The following is a 21,025-nucleotide window of genomic DNA, read 5'->3' on the forward strand; positions in this document are numbered from 1 at the left end:
GATAATAATGACAAGAAACACAGTAAAAAGGTTCTGGTTTATTCATTAGACACGGGTAGAATCGTGCATATATGTAAAAAAAAATCTTCACTTCCAAAAAGAGTAATTACAGAATATTTTATGGTTCAGTATGTTTGTTGACATGGCTTCCAAAAAGATTAACAGATGCTGGAATGAAGGATCAGTCACCAAAAAAGGCAAATTTAATATGCAAGAAAATTAGTCTTATAAAATAATCATGTATACAAAAACAAGAACATATTTAAAATCTCAGGCTTGTATGAGTCATTACTGAGCCATCCAAGAATGAGAGCAAACAACGCCAGACATGAACGCACATTTTAACACATTTTTTGCCCTGTAGCATGCACACCTCGTTTCCTCGTGACTGATCCTTTCAACTCAAATTTCTCACTGTCTCACTTTCTTTTCCTGAGCTAACCACAAAACTTAGCAGTGAGCCCTTTTGTCAGTGTGTCCACTAAAACACGAGGCACATTAGATCTAAGGCCTGTGCTTTTACAGCATTCGTTTTACCTGGACACACTTTAAATCTTGCTCTGGACATTTCAAATGTGCCCAGAAAGAAAAAAACAAACAAACCTCCAAAGGCATGATCTGTGTCCTGAACTGCTTGTCAATCACACAGGCATCCTTTCTGTGGCATACTGTTCACCCTAACGCGGGTCATACATGTTGGCAAGTTTCTTAAAGCGTGGTCCCCAGTCATTAAGGTAGTCGTAATCCTGATCTCCATCAGAGCTACCCGAAGCAATAGAGCTGAGGCTTCCTGCAAGAGAGCCATCTCCTTCATAGTCATATATGAGGGCGGTGTCGTATGGAGGCACATTTGGATCATGGTCAGCAGCTTCCAGGCCCTGAGGAAAGAAAATGTTTCTTAGCTGATTAGGTTAAATAAAAAAAGGCTATGGGAATGCTGTTTAACCTGTAAATGGGAGATGTATATAGCTGGGCATCATCTGCATAGAAGTGCAGTGTTTTCTAATAATAGTGCCTAAACGTAAAATATAAATAGTATTGGTGCTATTACAGAACCCTGTGTGACAAAGACTTCCCCTTTACGTGCTCAAATTGGAATCTATTAGATGGATACAGCTCAAACCACTGCAGGACATTTCATTTAATACCAACAGTGTGTTCTAATCTCTGCTGTAAATGATCGTGTCAACAGTGTAAAATGATGCACTGAGGTCTAACGAAACAAGCACAGAAATGGGGCCAATGTCAGAGTCCATAAGATCATTTGTCACCTTCAGTAGTGATGCACTGTAAATCCTGGTTTAAACTCTTTAAATAAACCATTCCTCTGCAGATGATCATGTAGTCGTTTTACAACTACGCTTTCAAGAATGTTTGAAATAGCAGCATAGTTGGAGATTAGTTGGTTTATAATCAGCTACTATAGTTAGGCCAAGTAAAGGCTTTTAAAGTAGTGGTTTATTTACAGACACTTTAAAGCCTGCAGATTTCAATTCAGTTTTATGTATATAGCACCAATTGAGTACGACAGTTACCTCAAGACACTTTATATTGTTTGATAAAGACCCTACAATAATAGACAAAACCCCCAACAATCAGACGACCCCCTATAAGCAAGCCCTTGGCAATTAGTGACAAAAAAGTAAGACGTCCTAGCTAACCCTGTCAAACCTCTCGAATTTGTTGTTTTCTCTTTCAGATGAGCAGCAATATCCAGCGTCTGCATTGTGTTGGCACATGACAGTGAAGAAAACAATAAAGAAGGAAGCACTTAAAATTTCATTACAGCACTTTCAGACAGATATCTGCTGTACTGAAATTGTTTTTCCAGTGTAATCCATTAGTGTAAAATTAAATGTTATTAAGAAATGGTCAGACAATAAAGGGTTTTGGGGGAAAAGCATTAGCCTTAAGCAGAGATGAGAAGCAGGAACACTCTCAAAGAAAAAAACATAACTATAAAGTAGATAATAATCATCTACTTTAAACTTGAAACTTACTTTAAAACTCATGAAATTCACCCTTGAGTGTATGAGTCTTTCTGTGCTATGGGCATGCCTTTATGATTACACATGTAAACATAAGAAAACACAATCCAGATTTAGTTGTGCTGTGTTTGGTTGTCGTTTAGAATACCTGTTAGTAACTTCATTAGTAAGAGTTTTGAAATCTAATGATGCATGTTTTATTTTATGTAGATTTGGATTGAGTTTTTGCTTCAAGAGCAAGTTTTTCTTTTATTTATTGTGTTAAAGAAATAAATGGTAGGAGCCTCTCACGTCATTAATGTAGTCCTCGATGTCAGTAGGATCTGCAGGAGGCCTCCGTGGGTAGGTGGGCGATGGAAGGTTATGTGGGGCGTCCTTTCTAAGGGGCTGCTTCCCTCGAGGAGGAATTCCAGACCCTGGGTAAAAGGACCCCGGGGTGGGGGGTGCATCATGGGGATTCCACAGCAGGTCAATATTAAAGGCGTTCTGCATTGTGAGAGAAAGAAGTCAGACACACTCAAACCATCAGTTACAATGAAATATTATTAACATTCATTACATTACAAAGAGTAAGACTGTCTTCTGTACACGTGCCACTGTTTACATGGTCTCCCAACCTGTGTTTTAGCCTTACCTCATCCTCCTCGCCTCCACCTTGCTCATCATAGTTGAAGACATTGTCACGTATGTCGTCTTCAGATTCCCCGATGAGCAGTCCTGTTCCTTTCTTGATGTGGTGGCGTCTTCCACAGGCGGTCACAGCAACAGCCAGGAGGAGAAGCACTGCAAAAATGAATGTATTAATGTTTATCTGATTATTCATTATCGGTGTTTTTTGTATCTACTTTTTTTCTTACATTTTGCTTCAAACATAAATGGTCAGTTAACTAATCTAATTATTGCAGCTTTATTTTGTTAATGCATGCTGGGATTTGGATACATGTTTTGCCTGTTATTCTCATGGCTGGATCATAAGTCTTTGCGATTATGTGTGCACTAAACTGCATGCAAAGCAAGTCACTTATTGCAGGTTTTAACCTATTGTGGCAAACTTTTTCACTAAAGCAGCAATATGGATATGGATTATTTTGCACGAATAACCCATCCATCTTGCTAAATCTTTTTGCTTTAAACATTAATTGAAAGGCTGAAATTACTTACACAGCAGGAGTGCAGTGCTCGCCGCAATGATAATGAGTGCGATGAAGTTGATTCCCACACTGGAGCCTAAGATTGCCCCTGCCTCAGACTTGCAGTCTCTGAAGGAGTCACAGAGACAAACAGTGACATTGACCTGAGCCTCAGCACTCAGAGCTGGGCTGCCGGAGTCCGATACCTGCACCATGACAGCATAGTCTCTGAACTCCAGGTCTACAAGCGGCTGAAGCATGGCATGAGTATCTAAAAAAAAAAAGAAAATTTAAAAAGAAAATGAGAGGAAATAATATTTGCAAGCTCCTAAGTGAACGACCATTAATTCTGCTTCTTGTTGCTCTTTACCATTTACTTGAGTGATGGTCCAGTTGGCTGACAGATCGTCAGGTATTTGAAAGAGGAAGGGTGCAGCTTGCGGAGGAAGGTCTTCATCTACAGCAGTCAGAAGCAAACCTTTACGTGACCTGCTGCCGCCTCTGCATACAAAGCCAGTCAGGGGGAAAACCTGAGGAGGGAAGTCATTCGTCTCTTTGAGTGTAATCGCCACTGTAGCAGTGGCTGAAACACCACCAGCATCTATGCAAGAAAAGATAAATACACAATGTGTAAATCAATAGCAAAACAACAAAATGAATCAGCTTTGAATGTACATTGATTTTTTTTTATGCTAAAAGTCTAGAATGAGTAGACGTGCTGACCTATAACCTTCACAGCAGCAGTGTAGATACTGTTTTTCACATGTGGAGATCTCATGTTAAACTTCCTCTTTGCTGTAATGTCTCCTGTATCTCTGTTGATGTCCAGCCAACTCTCAGGATCTCTGCTAATCTCATACCTATCATACAGACAGCAGAGGAAATTACCCCGTGGTCGCATATTTATTTATTTATTTTAGGAAATAGGAAAACATCTCTTGTTTCACTGCCATATCATACCTCAGATCAGAATTATCAGGGTCAAAGGCAATATTGTTTTTCAGTAATGTGCCAGGTTTCACAGACTCGAGGACCTCAATCTGTATGGGCTCCTCTCTGAAACGTGGGGCTTCATTCTCATTCACAACGATGACCGTAACTGTGGCAGAGCTCAAAGTCAGCCTGGAAGCCTTGCTGCTCGGAGGATTAAGATTTTCCACGCTCAAAAGAAGGCGGTATTCGCTCTGCGCTTCATAATCCAGGGGCTGCAATACAGAACAGGAGAGACTTAAAGTATAAATGAACTAAAACAACAAATTCAGTCATCTCATGTAATCTGAAACAGGATTTAACATCTGATTGGAAACACAGGCCTATATTTACAAAGTATGTTTTTTTAAGAAAAATGAAAAACACACAAATGTACGTGAATGTAGCAAATTCAAATTAAAACTCATATGTGGAAAATTAATATGAATTTTTCCTTTAATTTGTCAGAAGGTTCAGCAAATATATTAAATTTTCTGGAAATTATTTCATGATTCAGGCTTTAAAGCAGGGGTGTCAACATAAGGCCCAGGGGCCAGAATCAGTCTGGCAACACTCCAGTCTGACCCACTGAAAGGCTTCAGAAAATGTGGAGGAATGCATAGATTTTCAATTTTTTCCCCTGTAGACCTCTCCATCACCATTCACAGCATAGGAAAGTAAACTAAAAGATAAACAATTAAATGACGGAAAAGTTCCTGTTTTAAACCATCAACTGGAATTACATCTCTGCTTTAAAGTGGATCTGAGCACAATGTAGTTTGAATACAATCCACTAGATGGTGGTGTTTGATAGAGTATGACGGTCTCAATGGCCATGTAGATTTAAAGGGTGATGTCAGTTGTTTATGTCAGTATTTTTGAGCATGCGATTTACATTACCTGGAGCAATGCAAATAGATCTCTACAATCCAGAATTGATTTATGGTTAATATCTTCTCCATGTTTACATTTTGTTTCAGAATCTTCTCATGATTTTGCTCCATTAACTGATCACAAATTGATCACAATTCACTTAGTTGGCAATAAACAAAGTCAAAGTAAACGACGTGGTTTTTGGAAGCTAAATAATAATTTATTGAATGATGATACATTTTGTAGTATAGTGGAAAAAACGGCAGATCAGATATTCGGGGATACCAATATGAATCACACACTAAAATGGGAATTTTTCAAATTCAAGGTAACGGAAGCGGCAATAAGGCGAAGCAAAGAAATTAAAAAAAGACATGACACTAAAGAAATCAGTATTATGAATGAATTAAACATATTAATGAAGAAAGATGCTCTATCAGATGATGAAGAAATTAAATTGAAAAGACTAAAGGAATAAATAGATAATGCATATATTAACATGGCTAAAGGGGCTTTTATAAGGTCCAAAGCAAAATGGCTAGAACTAGGTGAAAGAAATTCTAGTTACTTTTTTGCTCTTGAGAAACGAAACCAAAGAAGAAACAATATATCTGCTCTTAAGATTGATAATAGCATAACCACTAATTATTTAGATATCTCAAAACATGTTGGTTCATTCTACAAATATATATACAAATCAAATTGTAATATCAATGATTGTGATAGATTTATCGAGTCAGTTAAAAATTTTGCACCAACTATCTCAGAAATAAAATCAGAAATTTCAGAGGCAATTCGATCAATGAAAAAGGGCAAATTTCCAGGTAATGATGGTTTGTCAGTGGAATTTTATTTATAGTTCTGGGATATCATTGTTGATCCTTTATTAGAATTATTTAAGGAATGCCTTGATGGAAAAGAAATGTCCACAAGCATGAAACAGGGTATTATAACTTTAATTCCTAAACCTGATAAAGATCTTCTTGTTATAGAAAATTGGAGACCTATCACTCTTTTGAACATAGATTATAAGATTATCTCATTGGTCTATGCCAAAAAATTAAAGAAAAATCTTGATGAGATCATAGCTGAAACGCAAACCGGATTTATGACCAACCGCCATATCAGTTCAAACATAAGGCTTATTTTTGACCTATTAGACTACTCTGACAATATAGATGATGATTCCCTTATTGTGTTTCTTGATTTTTATAAAGCTTTCGATATGGTAGAGCATTATTTCTTATTTAAAGCACTCAAAACCTTTGGTTTTGGTCCAAACTTTGTGTCAACTATCGAAATGTTTTATAAAAATATTGACAGTTGTGTTATACTATATCCAAATACTACTAAAAGATTTCCAGTCATGAGATCTGTTCGCCAGGGTTGCCCAATTTCACTCTTTTTATTTTTGATTGCGGCTGAACCACTTTCATTACACATTTTAAATATCCCAGTCATTAAAGGTTTATCTATTTTTGGTAAAGAAATCAGAGTGACCCAACTAGCAGACGACACCGTTTTATTCTTAAAAAACAAAGATCAGATTGAAAATGCTATTTCATTAATAAATGATTTCTCAATTGCCTCTGGTTTAAAACTAAATAAATCTAAATGTGAAATTTTAAGTTTGTACCAATCAAATGTCAAATCCTTATACAATATTCCTGTCAAAAACTGTGTTAGATACCTTGGTATTCATGTCTGTAAGAATGACACAGAGCGTCAACAACTCAACTTTTCTCCCAGGATGGAAAAAACTAAAACTATACTGAACTGATGGCTCCAGAGAGACCTATCAATTTTTGGTAGAATCCTTTTGACTTAAGCTGAAGGTGTTTCCAGATTTGTGTATCCAGCCCTTTCCCTTAATGTGTATGATTCCACATGTAAAAATGTTAATAACTTATTTGTTAACTTTGTATGGAAGAATAAGCACCATCATCTAAAACAATCGTTGCTTTGTGGACCTAAAGATAAAGGTGGTTTTGACCTTCTGGACTTCATGGATCTGAACTATACATTTAAGGTGAAATGGGTAAAAGAATGCTTAAAATCTCCTGGATCATTATGGCATTTCATTCCACATAACATTTTTAGAAATGTTGGAGGTTTACACTTCCTATTGTCTTGTAATTACAGTATATCAAAGTTACCAGTTAAAATGTCTGCATTTTATCAACAGGCATTGTTGGCTTGGAAATTATGTTATTCACATAACTTTTCTCCACAATGATCTATTATCTGGAATAATGAATGTATTACTAAGAGGAACAAATCACTATATTTGCAGAATTGGATTGATAAAAATATAATATATTTAAAAGACTTATTTGACTCTGAAGGCCAGCTACTTAGTTACAATGACTTTATTACAGAAAAAACATTCCCTATCAAATTTAAAGATTTTAGCTCTGTAATAAAGTCCGTTCCCAGCGGACTGACTGAGTTGATGAAAAGCTACAAAAAACAGAACACACCACATGCATCCGTTAACAGTCTTTATATAAATGGTATTGATTTCTTAAGCAAGAAATGCACCAATAAACATATTAGAGAATGTTTGTATAATGCGAAGAAAATAACTCCAAGAGGGAAGTTTTTTTGGAATGCTAGTTTTGATAATATCAACTGGGATAAAGCGTGGCTTGTTCCTTTTAGATTTTGTATTACAAACAAAGTTAGAGAATTACATTTGAAAATATTACATAACATATATTCATCCAACACGTATGTTTCAAGATTCTGTGACATTGATAGAAAATGTACCTTTTGTAAAACTGAACTTGAAAGTGTTACTCATTTGTTTTATGGCTGTTCATATAGTGCTACATTTTGGAGAGAGCTTGAAAATTATATACTGTGCAAGACAACATACGAAATCAAAATTGAAGGGAAGAACATTATCACTTATTTTGAAACTAAAGGGAAAAAAAATGTGCCATTGTCAATCTTTATATCTTATTAGGGAAATTCCATATACATAAATGTCAATTTCAAGACTCAACCCCATCATTTAATTTGTTTTTGATTGAAATTGAATATTACTTAAACTCTCTTAAATTAACTTCCAATAAAAAAGGTTTATCATTGATTGAAATTCATTCAGAAATGTTTAACGAATGAGCTGTCACAACTTTCAAGTACAAAGTTGTTATGAAGTCTGTCACATCCCCCCCCCTTTTTTTTCTTTTCTTTTTTTCTCCTTTACTTATTTATCCTTCTTATTTCATTGTACTGTATATTGTTACTCTTATTTGCCTTGTATGTCTACTGTACAAACTGAACTGGAATGACTGACTGTTCGCTTTATAATTTCAATAAAGTTTGAAAAAAAAAGCATGCGATTTACAACAATCCTGGACACCAGAAAGATCTTCTTGTCTTGTCATGTCATTTTTTTCTATTATTGCTATTTTTCTATTCTATTACAGCTATTGCTGTATAAATTATTAATGATTAAATTATCAAATTTATGTAAGTCCCCAACTTTTACCTGTTTAATAATGTTCAATATTTAATAAAGAACCACATTGTTGTCCCTGTTTCTGTGAATGCTTTGGAAACATTCCCTCCCCCTCCCCGGCTTTACCTTCACCACTGTGAGGACCCCCTGGTTGGTGATGGGATCAGTATGGACAGCAAAGTTTCCTCTGTAGTCATTTGAAATGAAGTATCTGGCCTTCCAGTTTTTCGTTCCAGTATCGTCTCTGTCTGTCACATTCACTCGTCCGAGCTCGTAGTCGTTCCTGTTCTCCACCGCTGTCATGTTGTACTACACGCGCCACAAACAGAAAAGAAATCACCGATCGTGATAACAAATTGAAGTGACAGGTTAGATCCTAAAATTACGGAAAGTATTTTCCTGAGACTTCTGAGACTTACTGAGTCAGGGCTGAACTGCGGTGCGTGGTTGTTGATGTCAGAAACATGTATGATTGCCACACCTTCACTTGTTAGTCCCATGCCCCCCATATCAGCCACCTGTAGTTTTAACCTGAATTCTTTCACCACCTACGGGACGCAATACAGCACGTTAGTGAAATAAAAGCATTATGATGCTCTGCAAAAGCCCTCCTCCTGTTTACCTCTCTGTCCAGGCCTACATCTCTTGTGTAGATGGCACCTGTCTTGTTGTTGATGCCAAACATGATCTTGGTAATGGCGTTGGGAGGAATGCTCTCCTGGTCAATGATGGAGTAGCTCAGAACAGCGTTTTCTGTCATTGGGTCGTCTACATCTGTGGCTGTCACTGTCATTACCGATGTGCCTGTCGTGAATGATTGAGAGCTCAGGTCAGCGGGACAGATCTCATAAAGTCCCTCAAAAGATCCATCAGAGTGGATCACGGATGTGTGGCGTTGGTGCTGAGACTGCAGGACTTCATTGAGAAAATGTCCAACGTTACAAAACGCCGTGCCTTTAAAATGGACTATTAGGTGAAAAAAATAGTTTGCTTGTTATTATCTAAATGGGTCATATATGTGTGTACCTGGGACTGAGAACTCAGAGACAGTGCCCACAAACGGGCTGTGAGGGAAGACAGGTCTATTGTCATTCTGATCCAGCACTAATATCTCTATGGTGGTCGGATTCTCCAGTCGCTCTCCACTGGGGGACAACGCGAAGGCTTTAAGCTACACACACACACACACACACACAATACAAATACAACAGAAAATGTGTTAGAATCAAATATCACTGTGCTTGCCACAAACATCCAACTATGGAAGCATGATCGGCAGAGCTAAGTTGAAAATTGAACTTGAATTGAACTTATTTTCTCAGAAGTTTTAAATTTTGACTTATACATGGTTGGTTTTTTTTCCAGTGGCAGAAACAATCTTCCATATCCAGCAATCCCCTCAAGGTGTCTTTAGACTTTTACATTATCTGAACACAACATGTGTTGGCAGAAAGAAAAGAGCAGGATATTTGGGTCAGGGTTACATCACAAGTCATATGATCTCAAACATTCAGAAGTCCTTCCCGAGATGCTCATAAAGATCCCTGGAAAGCTGACCTCTGGCTTTGCTTTGTTTTGCTTTTTCCTGTCTGCTTTAAGGCAGAAACATGCTCTGGAACACACGGGAGCTCTTAAACAGCACGTTGTAGCTTGTGTAAGTTAGCACTTCTGGCGACCTGTGCTTTAAAACTTAACTCCCATAAACGCAGTCTTACCGTGAAGTTGCTGTACTTCTCTCTGTCCAGTGGCTGCTTGCTCCTGATCACCCCTGTCTTGTCATCAATCTCAAACAGGTTCTTGGGCTCCTGGTCAACCCCCTGTCCCTCTAACTTGTAGATTACCTCACCGGTGAAGATTTTGTCAGATTTGATCTGGACAGAAAGATTAGAGAAAGCTGATGATCATCAAAAACTTCAAATGAGTCACTTTGTGGACAATTAGGGCTGTGAGACTAATCAATACAACAAGTTTGTATTTTTTTTATGTAATAATTTTTCTATAAAATGGCTATTTCTCAGTGTAAGGTATGATTTGTACATTTAGGTCATGGGAAGTCTGCAACAACGGCTCTATGTTGTGTGTAATATGTTTGAATGAAATTTACAGTCAGTGTTGTTCAATATTAAAGAAATCAACTTAATAGGATTCAGTCCTCACTAATTAACACAATTAGCGTGGACTTAGTCTTTAGAAGGAAGTCACCAAACTCTTTATTTACTGCACCTGCAAAAGTTAGCACCTTGTTGGGAAATCTGTACAAAGCCTATGAGTGTGCAGTGCCCCTCAGTTTCTCAGATGTCATTATGCCTGGTTTCAAAACAATAAGCAAATGTCTTCATGAATGAAGCTTATATATAAATTCAGTCAAGAAGCTCTGTATTCCCTCATCTGCATTGCATTGCTGGATGTGGTGGGGGCTCCTAGTCTCTTTTTTACTCCCCCCCTGCTTTTCCCACGGTGTCGTCATCACCCTGGCCCAATCATTTTCTTGTCTGCCTTTTGCAAGCCAGTCAGCCTCAGTCCCATGTGCTTTAAACCTCACTCTCATCCGTGCAACCCCCATCCTCCCCCAATCCACCGCTTCCGTGCCAGATAGAGATTCTTGTTCAAATCTCCACCTGCTTCGCCTCTGCTAACACCAGTGTCTGGACTCTGGAGGGTTCTGGTCTACTTCCTAACACGGCACTGCTTTGCTATGTTCACTTCTGATCATCAAAAAGTTTATTACTCAGACTTTATATTTCAATAAATCACAAATCATGTTCAGTTCTTCAAATGCTCTCTCCTTATTGAACTGGACTTTACCACCCAATGCGTGATGCCACCATGGTTACTACCTGGATGTTTTATATTCAGTGTATAATTAGTAAAAATAGATTTTTTTATATGGAATATGGATTTATATTTATTAATGACCATGCCAAATAGGCCTGTAACAAAAACCTGAAAAGCGGTCCGGTGCTTGATTTTGCATGAAAACCACAGACCTGGCGACCCATGAGAGAAGATGAAGAAGAAAAAGAAGAAGACGAATGCAGTGATGAATCGATGTGAAAAGTTTTAATTTGGCATTTACCTGGACAAGGTCTTCAGGAATCTGCTTGCTATTCTCTGACACTCTGATTGGAGGAATGATCCAGTCCCTCTTTACTCTGATCAGCCCTTTGCCTCTACTTCTCCATGGGTGAAGGACCTGAGGATGCAACTCTTTCTCACTATGGTGAGGTTCTGCAGAGCTCCACACCTGGAGGAGGGAAAAAAAATTACAGCATGAAACTCACTGGAAAATGAAGTTAGACATTAACCACACACACACACACACACACACACACACACACACACACACACACACACACACTGCTTCCTACTACTGAGCTGTAATGGAGTTATAATGTGCAGCAGTCAGATCACATGTAAGTCACCTTCATGGAATACACACATTATATCATTACATTTGCAGCTGTTTAAATCAATGTTGAGAGTCTTCCTCAGAGCTCTAACGCTCCCTGTGGCCTGATGGAATGGCAGCGTAGAGCCGAGGCCATCTGTGATGTGGAGTTTGTGGGATTGTCTGGGGGCTGAAGGGGAGCAGGGCCGCAGATTCAGGTTACACCCACTAACATGTCATCATCCTTTGATCTGGGTGCAAATTCATCTCAGGACGAGGAAACAAAAACAGTCCTGCTCATTTCACAGGCTCTCCTTCAGCACATTGCTCGTCCTGATTGTGTACGCCCCAAAACACCCACACACACATTACATGCGAGCAGCCCACTCACACAACAGCTGTCGACTATGGATTTAGATCCTGTGCTTTCCCACCCGCATTCCTGCTCACACTCACAAATACCCCTTTATGCTCAGCTCTGCACCTGACTGGGAGTTTGGGGTCACCTTACGGATCTGTTCGGCTGTAGGAATTCCACAGACACGCTCATATACATGATTTCCCCCCCACTCATATATGCACACACATAGAGACTGACATACATGCATGTGCAGAGACCAAACACCCACCCCCGCATAAGCTTATTTACACATTTCCGTAAGTTGCTTCCTGCTTCTCTTTGGGATTTGACTGTTCTCAGGATTACTCCTCATATGTTTAAGAGCTCAGAGGCTCGACCCACAAGACCAGAAATAAAGGCAGATCTATCAGCTATGCAAAAGGCTTTCTCATATATCTCTCTTTGCATTTACACACATGCAGTACATGTCTAACTATTAATTGTTAACCTATTTCATGAAAGTTTTATAGGGTGCGTAAATATGCTGAGTAATGGATAAAGAAAATTGTGAATATTTTTTAAACGGGCTGTGAGCCCATCCTGTCTCTAGGGTGAGTGATCTGCTATACTGATCCTCTGGTATGCTGCTGGGACAGTGAATGGAGGAATGGCAGCCACTGCTGGCATCTGCAGGTCGAGTCAGAGGGCAGGCTAATCTTAGACCGTTCTATATTCCCAACGCCTGGATACCTATTTAACTTTTTGTAGCCATCAACATCTACACACTGGCAAAGATGTTTACATTCAGATTCCAGCAGTGCGTGTCACCCACACCAAATCGCTTTGATAGTTATCTCCTTTCATACTAAAGACTTCCGATATATGAACTCACAAACTTCTACAGGCATAGCACACATACTGCATTGTTGGTTAATCTTAAAATCAACAACAGCTGCATCACAGTTGCTCCCCTCCTCTCCAAATACAGAACTTTCTAATTTTGTCTGAATTGGTCACATTTAAGAATGCACACACGGCCAGCTGCAGTGAAGTCAGTAACAATGCAAGTTCATGCAACTGAAAAACTTTGCAGAGCTCATCTCGTCTGCTTTATTTAAAAGACTGAAAACAGGTTTGTTGGACAAAGAAACGATTTTTGTAGCTTTTCCTCTGTCAGGAACCTGCTTACTTTTCTCTAACACTCCACTATGGTGGTGGTCTGCGTGCAAACCCAGTATATTTTAAATAAAGCAAGAAATATGTGATTGAAGTGGAGACTTCCAGCTTTGATTCAAGGGGTTTAAATTTATTCATCAACCATCCACTTTCTTCCGCTTAAATGCAAAAACTGAAGAGAATGCACTCTCAGGAAGAGCATGCAAACGGCACAAAGAAAAGCCTTGACCAGATGAATGAACTTAGTAACTGTGTAGGAGAGGGTTATCAAAGATAAGGCCTAAGGGCCAAAATTGTCCTGCCAAAGACTCCAATCTGGCCTGCTGGATAGTAGTGGAAAATGTGAAGGAGGACTTTTAACTGTACTTTTAACAAGTTTTACAACTTTTCCAGCTGATAAAAATCTTCTCCATGGCCTTTTACACTAAACCAAAGTAATTAAGGTAAACTTTTTAGTTACTTAAATACCTATAGTATTAGAAGTACAGTTAGTATGTTAGTTAAGCTTCTTGACTGACAGAAAGGGGCGTGTCAGTGGGCCGACCCACTGAAGATCTAAGTTGGCTGTAGGTGGCCCATGATGTAAATGAGTAGGACTTACAGCCATTTTAATACCGTATCTTCCATTTCTCTATCAGAGGCTTGAAATTTTTAAATATGAGGCCCATAGATGAGATGTGTAAGTAACGCATGTCATAGGCTAAAAAAAAACAACCCCAACAACAACAAAAAACCCCCAAAAACAAATCTATAGAAAAAGCGACTGATTCATTCTTTTAAAAAAATGAATGCACTCAGAAGCTCAGCAACACAAAAACGCCGGACAAATCAGAGAAGACAGTTAAAGTGGATGATGATGGGGTTATTTCCATGGTGAAGAAAACACCATCACAACATCAGCAACAAGAGGTTTTCAAACATGAACCCCTGATAACAAATCGACATTTAACTTTTTCTTTCTTTGTTTCTCTTTTTAAACACTCTGAATCACTGACTTGTCCCATTGCTTCAACTTAAGATGAGGCTGTGTTTTGGAAGACAGTGTCTCCATCAGCACTGTTAAAATGCTTTTACCAGACCGAAATGCGGCAGCACCAAAGTGTCGTGTTACCAATTAGACCGGCGAGTGCCTCTCCTGACAGGCTGAGCGACGACACCACACACAGATTAACTGTTTTTAGAGGCTTTTCCCAGATACTTTTACAGTTTGGCCTTTCACCTCGGACCCTCACAGGACCACGGACGCCTCGTTTGGGGACGACGTGCCTTCACAGCAAGAACCATTAAGCACTCTAAGGAGTCTTTAACAGGTTCGAGAAAGTTTGACTCTAACTCACTGATGCCGGCTTCGGAGAAAAAAGCATACCATCACACTGTGAAGAGTACTGAAATACTGTGAAGCAAGAGATGGATATGTGTTATGTTGCATGTGGTAAGTTCCACTGGGGGAAAATCTATTAGGTTTTCTGTTGCACATAATGTTTTCTAAGTGATGTAATTTGCAGTAAAAACGAACTTTCTTAAATTACTTTAATACTTACTTAGTATTAAAAGAAAAGATACGCAGACACATATCTGTTCCATCCAAACACAATGTCAGGCATGCATACCAGCAATTCATCATGAGGCGATTACTGTAAAACTACTGCCACTATTGTCAACCCTGCAAATGCACTCAATCTGAGACATTCCGTCACAGAGCCCTCTGAGCTGTCCACCTTCCAAGTACTGTTACTGTTACAAATGCATTATTTGTTGGACATGAACCACTGTTACAAAAAAGGCAATGGAAATGTATGCCACAGGTTGCAAAACAATGTTTTTTCACACAATATGGGAGTCATCTGAAATATTCTGTAAAGTAGAGACACAAGTTACAAGGTGTAAAATAGTGAAGGATAACAGGGAGAGATTAAAAGCAAAAGTAAGGCTTTGTAGTATTTAAAATGACATTATATTGATGAAGTCTTGTCCCTGACAATTCACCATGTCTGTAGTGAAGTCAGCACCTCTGTTTATCCTTGCACCAAATCTCTATCAGCCTGAGTATCTTCTTTCTGCATGCATTTGTGTAACAGTCGCACAAATAGCTCAAGAAAACACTGAGTGTTTGAGAAGCCATGCCTGCAGCATACCAGGGAGTCCCCCCGGCTGCAGGCTAGAGGTCACACAGGTGTCCCTCAGGTCACTTCTGTTACCGGACCTCAAGCACAGACTCTCGACCGCTCAGCCACCAGCAGTACTGATCCCACAGCTCCACTCTTTGCTAAGTCATGATTGCCTGACATGGGCATATATACCCTATTTATGGTGGCACAACAAGTGTGCCTCCCCCTTAGAACAGATGTCTGAGCTTTAGGAATGCAATGCAAGGCTGTAAAATTCAGCTAAAAGTAGATTTGTTAGGGGCAAAAATAAGCATGGAGTTACTAAATAATAAAATTAAACAACGTGATCTGTGAAGTGTTGGGTTATATTAAAGTGGCCAGTACAATTATTGTACTGGCCACTTTACAATCATCCACACAGAACTTCACACTCAGACTGCAGGCTTACTTGTGGTTCCTAAGATAAAAGTAGAATAGGAGGCAGCGCTTTCAGCCGTGGACCCAGCTCCCAGGTTGGATTCAGGAGATTCAGGAAACAGACACCCTCTCTACTTTTAAGATTAGACTTAAAACTTTCCACTCTGATAAAGCTTATAGTTAAGGCTCGATCAGATGACCAAGAATCCTCCCTGAGTTATGCTGCATCAGGTCCAGGCTGCTAGGAACCACTCTGCATTTAATCATTAGTTATTAATAATCTCAGGCTCGACCACAGCATGTCTTTGTCCCGTGATCCTCCTCTCATCCCCAAAAAATCATGGCAGATGGCTGCCCCTCCCTGAGCCTGGTTCTGCAGGAGGTTATTCCTGTTAAAAGGGAGTTTTTCCTTCCCACTGTTGCCAATCCTTGCTCATAGGGGGTTGCGTGATCACAGTCTTTACCTTTAATATAAAGCACCTTGAGTAAAGAAAATGCATTGTACAAATCCTATTAACTGGAATATATAAAACAACAAAAACAGTCTATTCATCCTCAAGACCTCTTAGACTCATTGGAGGTGGAAGCATCACTGTAAGCTTATACTGTTGGGAAATATGTGATTAAAACCTACTTAGTGGAAATTTAAAGTTTCCAGGAATAAAAAAACATTATGCAAGATAAAAGTCTTGGGCTTGAATTATTCACAATATAACAGCCACTAAATTCAGGAACATCAAAACAAGGAAACTCAAAGTAATAATTCTCATGAAAAAGAAGTTATGACAGTATTTAACAAACTACTCAGCAGTTTTCAAGAAATGCTGCATGTGTCCAAGTCATTTGGATGTCCTTTTAACATCTCTGTATGTGTTAATTTACGATTTCACCAGGGATACAAATGGTCCATGGTAGAAACCCATCATAGCACTGCTGCTGAGTTATTCTTGAGGGTGCGTGAGTATATGTATGACCTCTAAATTACCAACTGTCACCACACGGCTTTCCACGTCTCAGTCTGTAAGAAAGAGGCAACACAAAGAAAAGGAAATTGACTTTACTGCTTAGCTGAATCTTTTTTTTATGAAATTGAAGTTGTATTTTGTACCCTTTGCTCTTTCTGAAACTCTAGCTAGCGCAAACAGCCTGCAGGTATCCACACCCAGCAGGACCTGTGATTCAGACCCTCTGACTGATTGTTTCCGATGAGTGAGACCTCAGCGCCAGCTGGCCAGCCGCTCCACACTCTTGATTTGTACCCGATTTCATGGTCCAGATGCGACGCACTCCTCTTTCCGCAAGGGGGGATTACAGAGCGGGACAAATGGCATCACATATGCATCTGGGAACAGCTGTGGCTGTTGCCCTCTCTTCGCCACAGCGTACCCAAAGCAGGCACCAACACTCGAGTTCAAACAGCTTACTGAAAAATTAAAACACAACTGAAAGCTATCAGGTGACACTAGTGAAAGCCTTTGGAGTGGCCTGACAACCGCTGATGGTTCAATTAATTTTACTCTGATTATTTATGTAGCAGAGACCTTGACAAATTTCTTTCACTTGTGAAGTGTACACAGAAGAGAAACAATGCCCAAAATGTTTGTGCATTTGCCCAGCGTGTCCATCTGTAACGTCTTAGGACCGCTGGCTGGGATTACTTTGAACACATTTCTTTTTCATTCAGATTGAAGATTTGGGGTAAGTTGTTTATATGCTATGTGTGTTAATTCGGTCTGTTGTGTACACGTGGTGAGTTGCTAAAATAGAACCGTTTGGCATGAGCAAAAATAATGAATACAAGATGCATTTGTCCTCCTTCCTTCCTTTTATTTTACACCTTTGACTCATTCATCCTAGAAGATGGATGTCTGTTCAGCTCAATCGCTGCTGTAAGATTTGTATTAAAAGATTTTGTATTAAAAACAAGCTGTCTCCGGAAAACTGCCTAAACTTTGAAGCAGGTATTTGTGGAAAGGGCAGAAGTGTGTGTCCAATTACACATTTGCATTTTTACAGCCCTTTTTATAGGTTTTATGCACAGACAGGCAGACATACTCAGGGAGAACGCAGCTAAAGAGTAATCAGTTTGATTTGTTTACGTACTTCTCTTCTGATTGGTTTATGGAACGGTTTACTCCACACATGGGCTTTGCATCAGTTTCATCTTGTTTGCTTTGGTTGAAGGGTTCATGCGGTACATTTCTATTGTGTTTGGGCATTTAAACCAATCTCAATCAAAAATCAGTCATTACAGCAGTGCAGAAGAATAATATACTTAGAGTTTCTAGACTCCAAGCTCATCGCTCCCCAAAAGTATGATACAAATACAAATTAGGGATTGATGAGGAAACAACTCCCTAGAGTATTGAAGTGGATGCTGGGCTGGTGTAGAGGTCTACACAGGAAGCGGCAGCCAGAACAGAAATCTGTATCTGCAATCTTCTTAAACGTTTTACTGAACTGGATTGGTGACATGAGGAGATTGTGACACGTATGAAGGCTTTGGTCCAGCGTTGGAAGCTGCATGGCAAACCACAACATATATCAAATCCGAAATAAGGCAACAGGTATTTGGGAAGTTCTCATATGTGAACAACAATTGCTTACGTTGTAATTGGACCAATACTTATATAGCACCTTTCTACTTAACTCAAAGGAAATTCTACCAAAAGTCGAATTCACTCACTCACACAGTACAGTCCAAAGTCATGAGGTTAGGGCTACTGGTCATTCTAAATTGGCCATTGGTGCGAATGTGTCTCTGTGTTAGCCCTGCGTCATACTGGCAACCAGTCCAGGGTGTACCCTGCCTCTGGGCTATGGTAGATAGGACAGGCTCCAGCCCCCCCGTGACCATGGTAAGGATAAGCTGAAGACCATGAAAGAATGATTTTAGCATTGGACACCGACCACTGTACCTACCATAAATCTGCTGCTCCATGTGTGCTAATAGACAGTTTTCAGAAGAGCCATAAATGATTGCTTTTTTTTTAGGTTATATTGTATTATATGGATGTTTTACTCTCACTCTGGGACTTGTAACACCTCCAGCGTTTGAAGGAGCAATGTGATCCCCTATCACCCTCTACACTCAGAGCCTAAGCAGCTGTCTGATATCAGACCTGAGGACTGGGATCCTGAACTGTAAAGGTCACTTCAGTGTTTACTGAGCTTTCAAATCATTTACAGGATTATTTATGTGCATATGAAGAGTTATAAATAAAATGGTTACTGATGTCCTGTGACAAAATAGCTTCCTCTGTAGCCGGTGTCAGTGATTTATCACACGCGTGACCAAAAGAGACAATGTATATTATCTCATTATTATTAGTTACCGAATACCCAAATGATCCGAGCAGCAGATCAGAGAAACCGGCGGAAAACATGCGAACCGTTCATTTTGATAGCTTTATAGGATCAGCCACATTTATAGTGAATTATAAAACATCATGGCAAGACTTCCCTCACGAAACCTGGGCTGCATTACTACTCCAAACAGAGAAGAGGACTGATGGTGGTTGGAAGGGCTGTGGGCAATAAGTCAGTTTACATTGTCCTCCATTATAGATTTCATAATGGTGTCTGCTGACAGGGGCTACTAATGATGCCATGAGCCCTCTGTACACATCTGGAGTCTCCTGTTCCTCAAAACACTCCATCATCCTCCTCAGACTTGGATGTAATGTTTATATCAGGCCCGATCTCTGATTGCAGAGCCGGTGAATGGAGCGTCTATTGATGAAAATGAGTTACTGCTTGGCCAAGGACACGTTTCAGGTAAAAACATAAACTGTATATTTAAAGAGCAGAGCAGCTAAAGGTCGTCCTCTAAACAAGAGCACGAGCAGGAAGCAGAGAGGTTCTTGGAAGCTGGCCCAGTGTAGATCCGTACAGATTCACATGGTCACAGCCAGTCTGATACATGCGTTCAGTTACTTCTCGCTGATATTTTTATAGCATGCAGAAAGTGGAGCACATGTACTCCCTCCAATAGCTCAGGCACCTGTGCACTGAGTTTAATATTCACCTCTCAGCATCTGCTACAAAACTGCTATAAGTCAGTGCGACCAGTTTGGATGTTTTAAAAACTGGCTGCCTTTTTAATCAACTACACACACACACACACACACACACACACGCACGCACGCACGCACGCACGCACGCACGCACGCACGCACGCACACACACACACGTAGCCTAAAGCTCCAATAAATCATGAAAGTTTGTTCATCTCAGTCAACAGGTGGTATGAGGAGACAAAGATTTTTTCTTACCCGACAAACCAACGTAGCGAGCGCGCACACCATCAACATCCGGACCGCCATCCTCAATTCCTACACTCTCAAACTCAGCACAGACAGATCTCTGATGACTGAAAAATCTGAGGGTCCACACAAAGAACCGGGCTGCTGAGCGGCTCCCCTGAACAAAACAGGCCTGACTCTCCAACCCTGAAACCCGTCCCTCTCTTCCCTTCTCTCCAACCGCTCTCAGACTGTCTCTCTCTCCCCCTTTTCCTCTCACAGCATCTGTCTCTCACAGCTCCACCCTGTCCATAGCTGGGGTATGTCTCACAGTCATGGAGTTAGAATTTCAGAAGCAGGCCTCCCATGTATCCCAGCACATGTGCTGTCACTCACAAGTCCAGTGAGAGAGAGAGGGGGAGAGGGAGAGAGAGCCAGGGCAGCTGTTAGCGGTGCAGACAGACACTGTGTCTTCACCAGTGAATGAGTTTTAAACACTTCAGAGACACAAAGCAAAAGAAGTGAATGAAAGAAAGACCAGACGGGATGTAAAACAATTAAAAATGCATTATTAGTTCTGTTGCATTAAACTGCAGAACTAATCGCTATGTTGATTCTTTTTAAGCTGATTTCTCCTCTAAAAGTCTTTTTAGTGATTACAGCTTGGAAAAGAGTGAGTCTATAGGAGAGAGAAAGTTGAACCATTTCCAGTTAATCAATCTAATGTAATACCTGCAAATCCACACCTCAATTTTATAAAGCAAGGGTGTCAAACATAAGGCTCGGGGGCCAGAATCAGCATGCCAAAGACTCCAATCTGGCCCACTGGAAGGTTTTGGAAAACGTGAAGGAGGGCTGAGATTTTTAACTATAGCTTTTCCTACTGATGAAGACCTCCTCCACTGCCATTCACGCAACACCAGTGT

General features: G+C 39.9%; 1 protein-coding gene across 1 annotated transcript; it reads right to left on the bottom strand.

Moving 5' to 3' along the window:
• Nucleotides 1-28: 28 nt before the first annotated feature.
• cdh15 (cadherin 15, type 1, M-cadherin (myotubule)) lies at nucleotides 29-20,345 on the bottom strand. Its single transcript, XM_085455632.1, has 14 exons — nucleotides 20,130-20,345; nucleotides 11,503-11,670; nucleotides 10,142-10,297; nucleotides 9,453-9,597; nucleotides 9,049-9,230; nucleotides 8,846-8,974; nucleotides 8,553-8,735; nucleotides 4,079-4,323; nucleotides 3,842-3,978; nucleotides 3,489-3,719; nucleotides 3,150-3,389; nucleotides 2,623-2,771; nucleotides 2,280-2,474; nucleotides 29-878 (listed from the first exon to the last, which is right to left on the bottom strand). The coding sequence occupies exons 1-14, from the start codon at nucleotides 20,178-20,180 to the stop codon at nucleotides 678-680; spliced, it is 2,412 nt and encodes an 803-aa protein (XP_085311758.1). The 5' UTR covers nucleotides 20,181-20,345; the 3' UTR covers nucleotides 29-677.
• Nucleotides 20,346-21,025: the final 680 nt, after the last annotated feature.

The sequence above is a fragment of the Copadichromis virginalis genome, linkage group LG1, assembly GCF_057382275.1.
Source record: "Copadichromis virginalis isolate Kocher_CV1m ecotype Utaka linkage group LG1, C_Virginalis_male_GT1.1, whole genome shotgun sequence".
Taxonomy (NCBI): Eukaryota; Metazoa; Chordata; class Actinopteri; order Cichliformes; family Cichlidae; genus Copadichromis; species Copadichromis virginalis.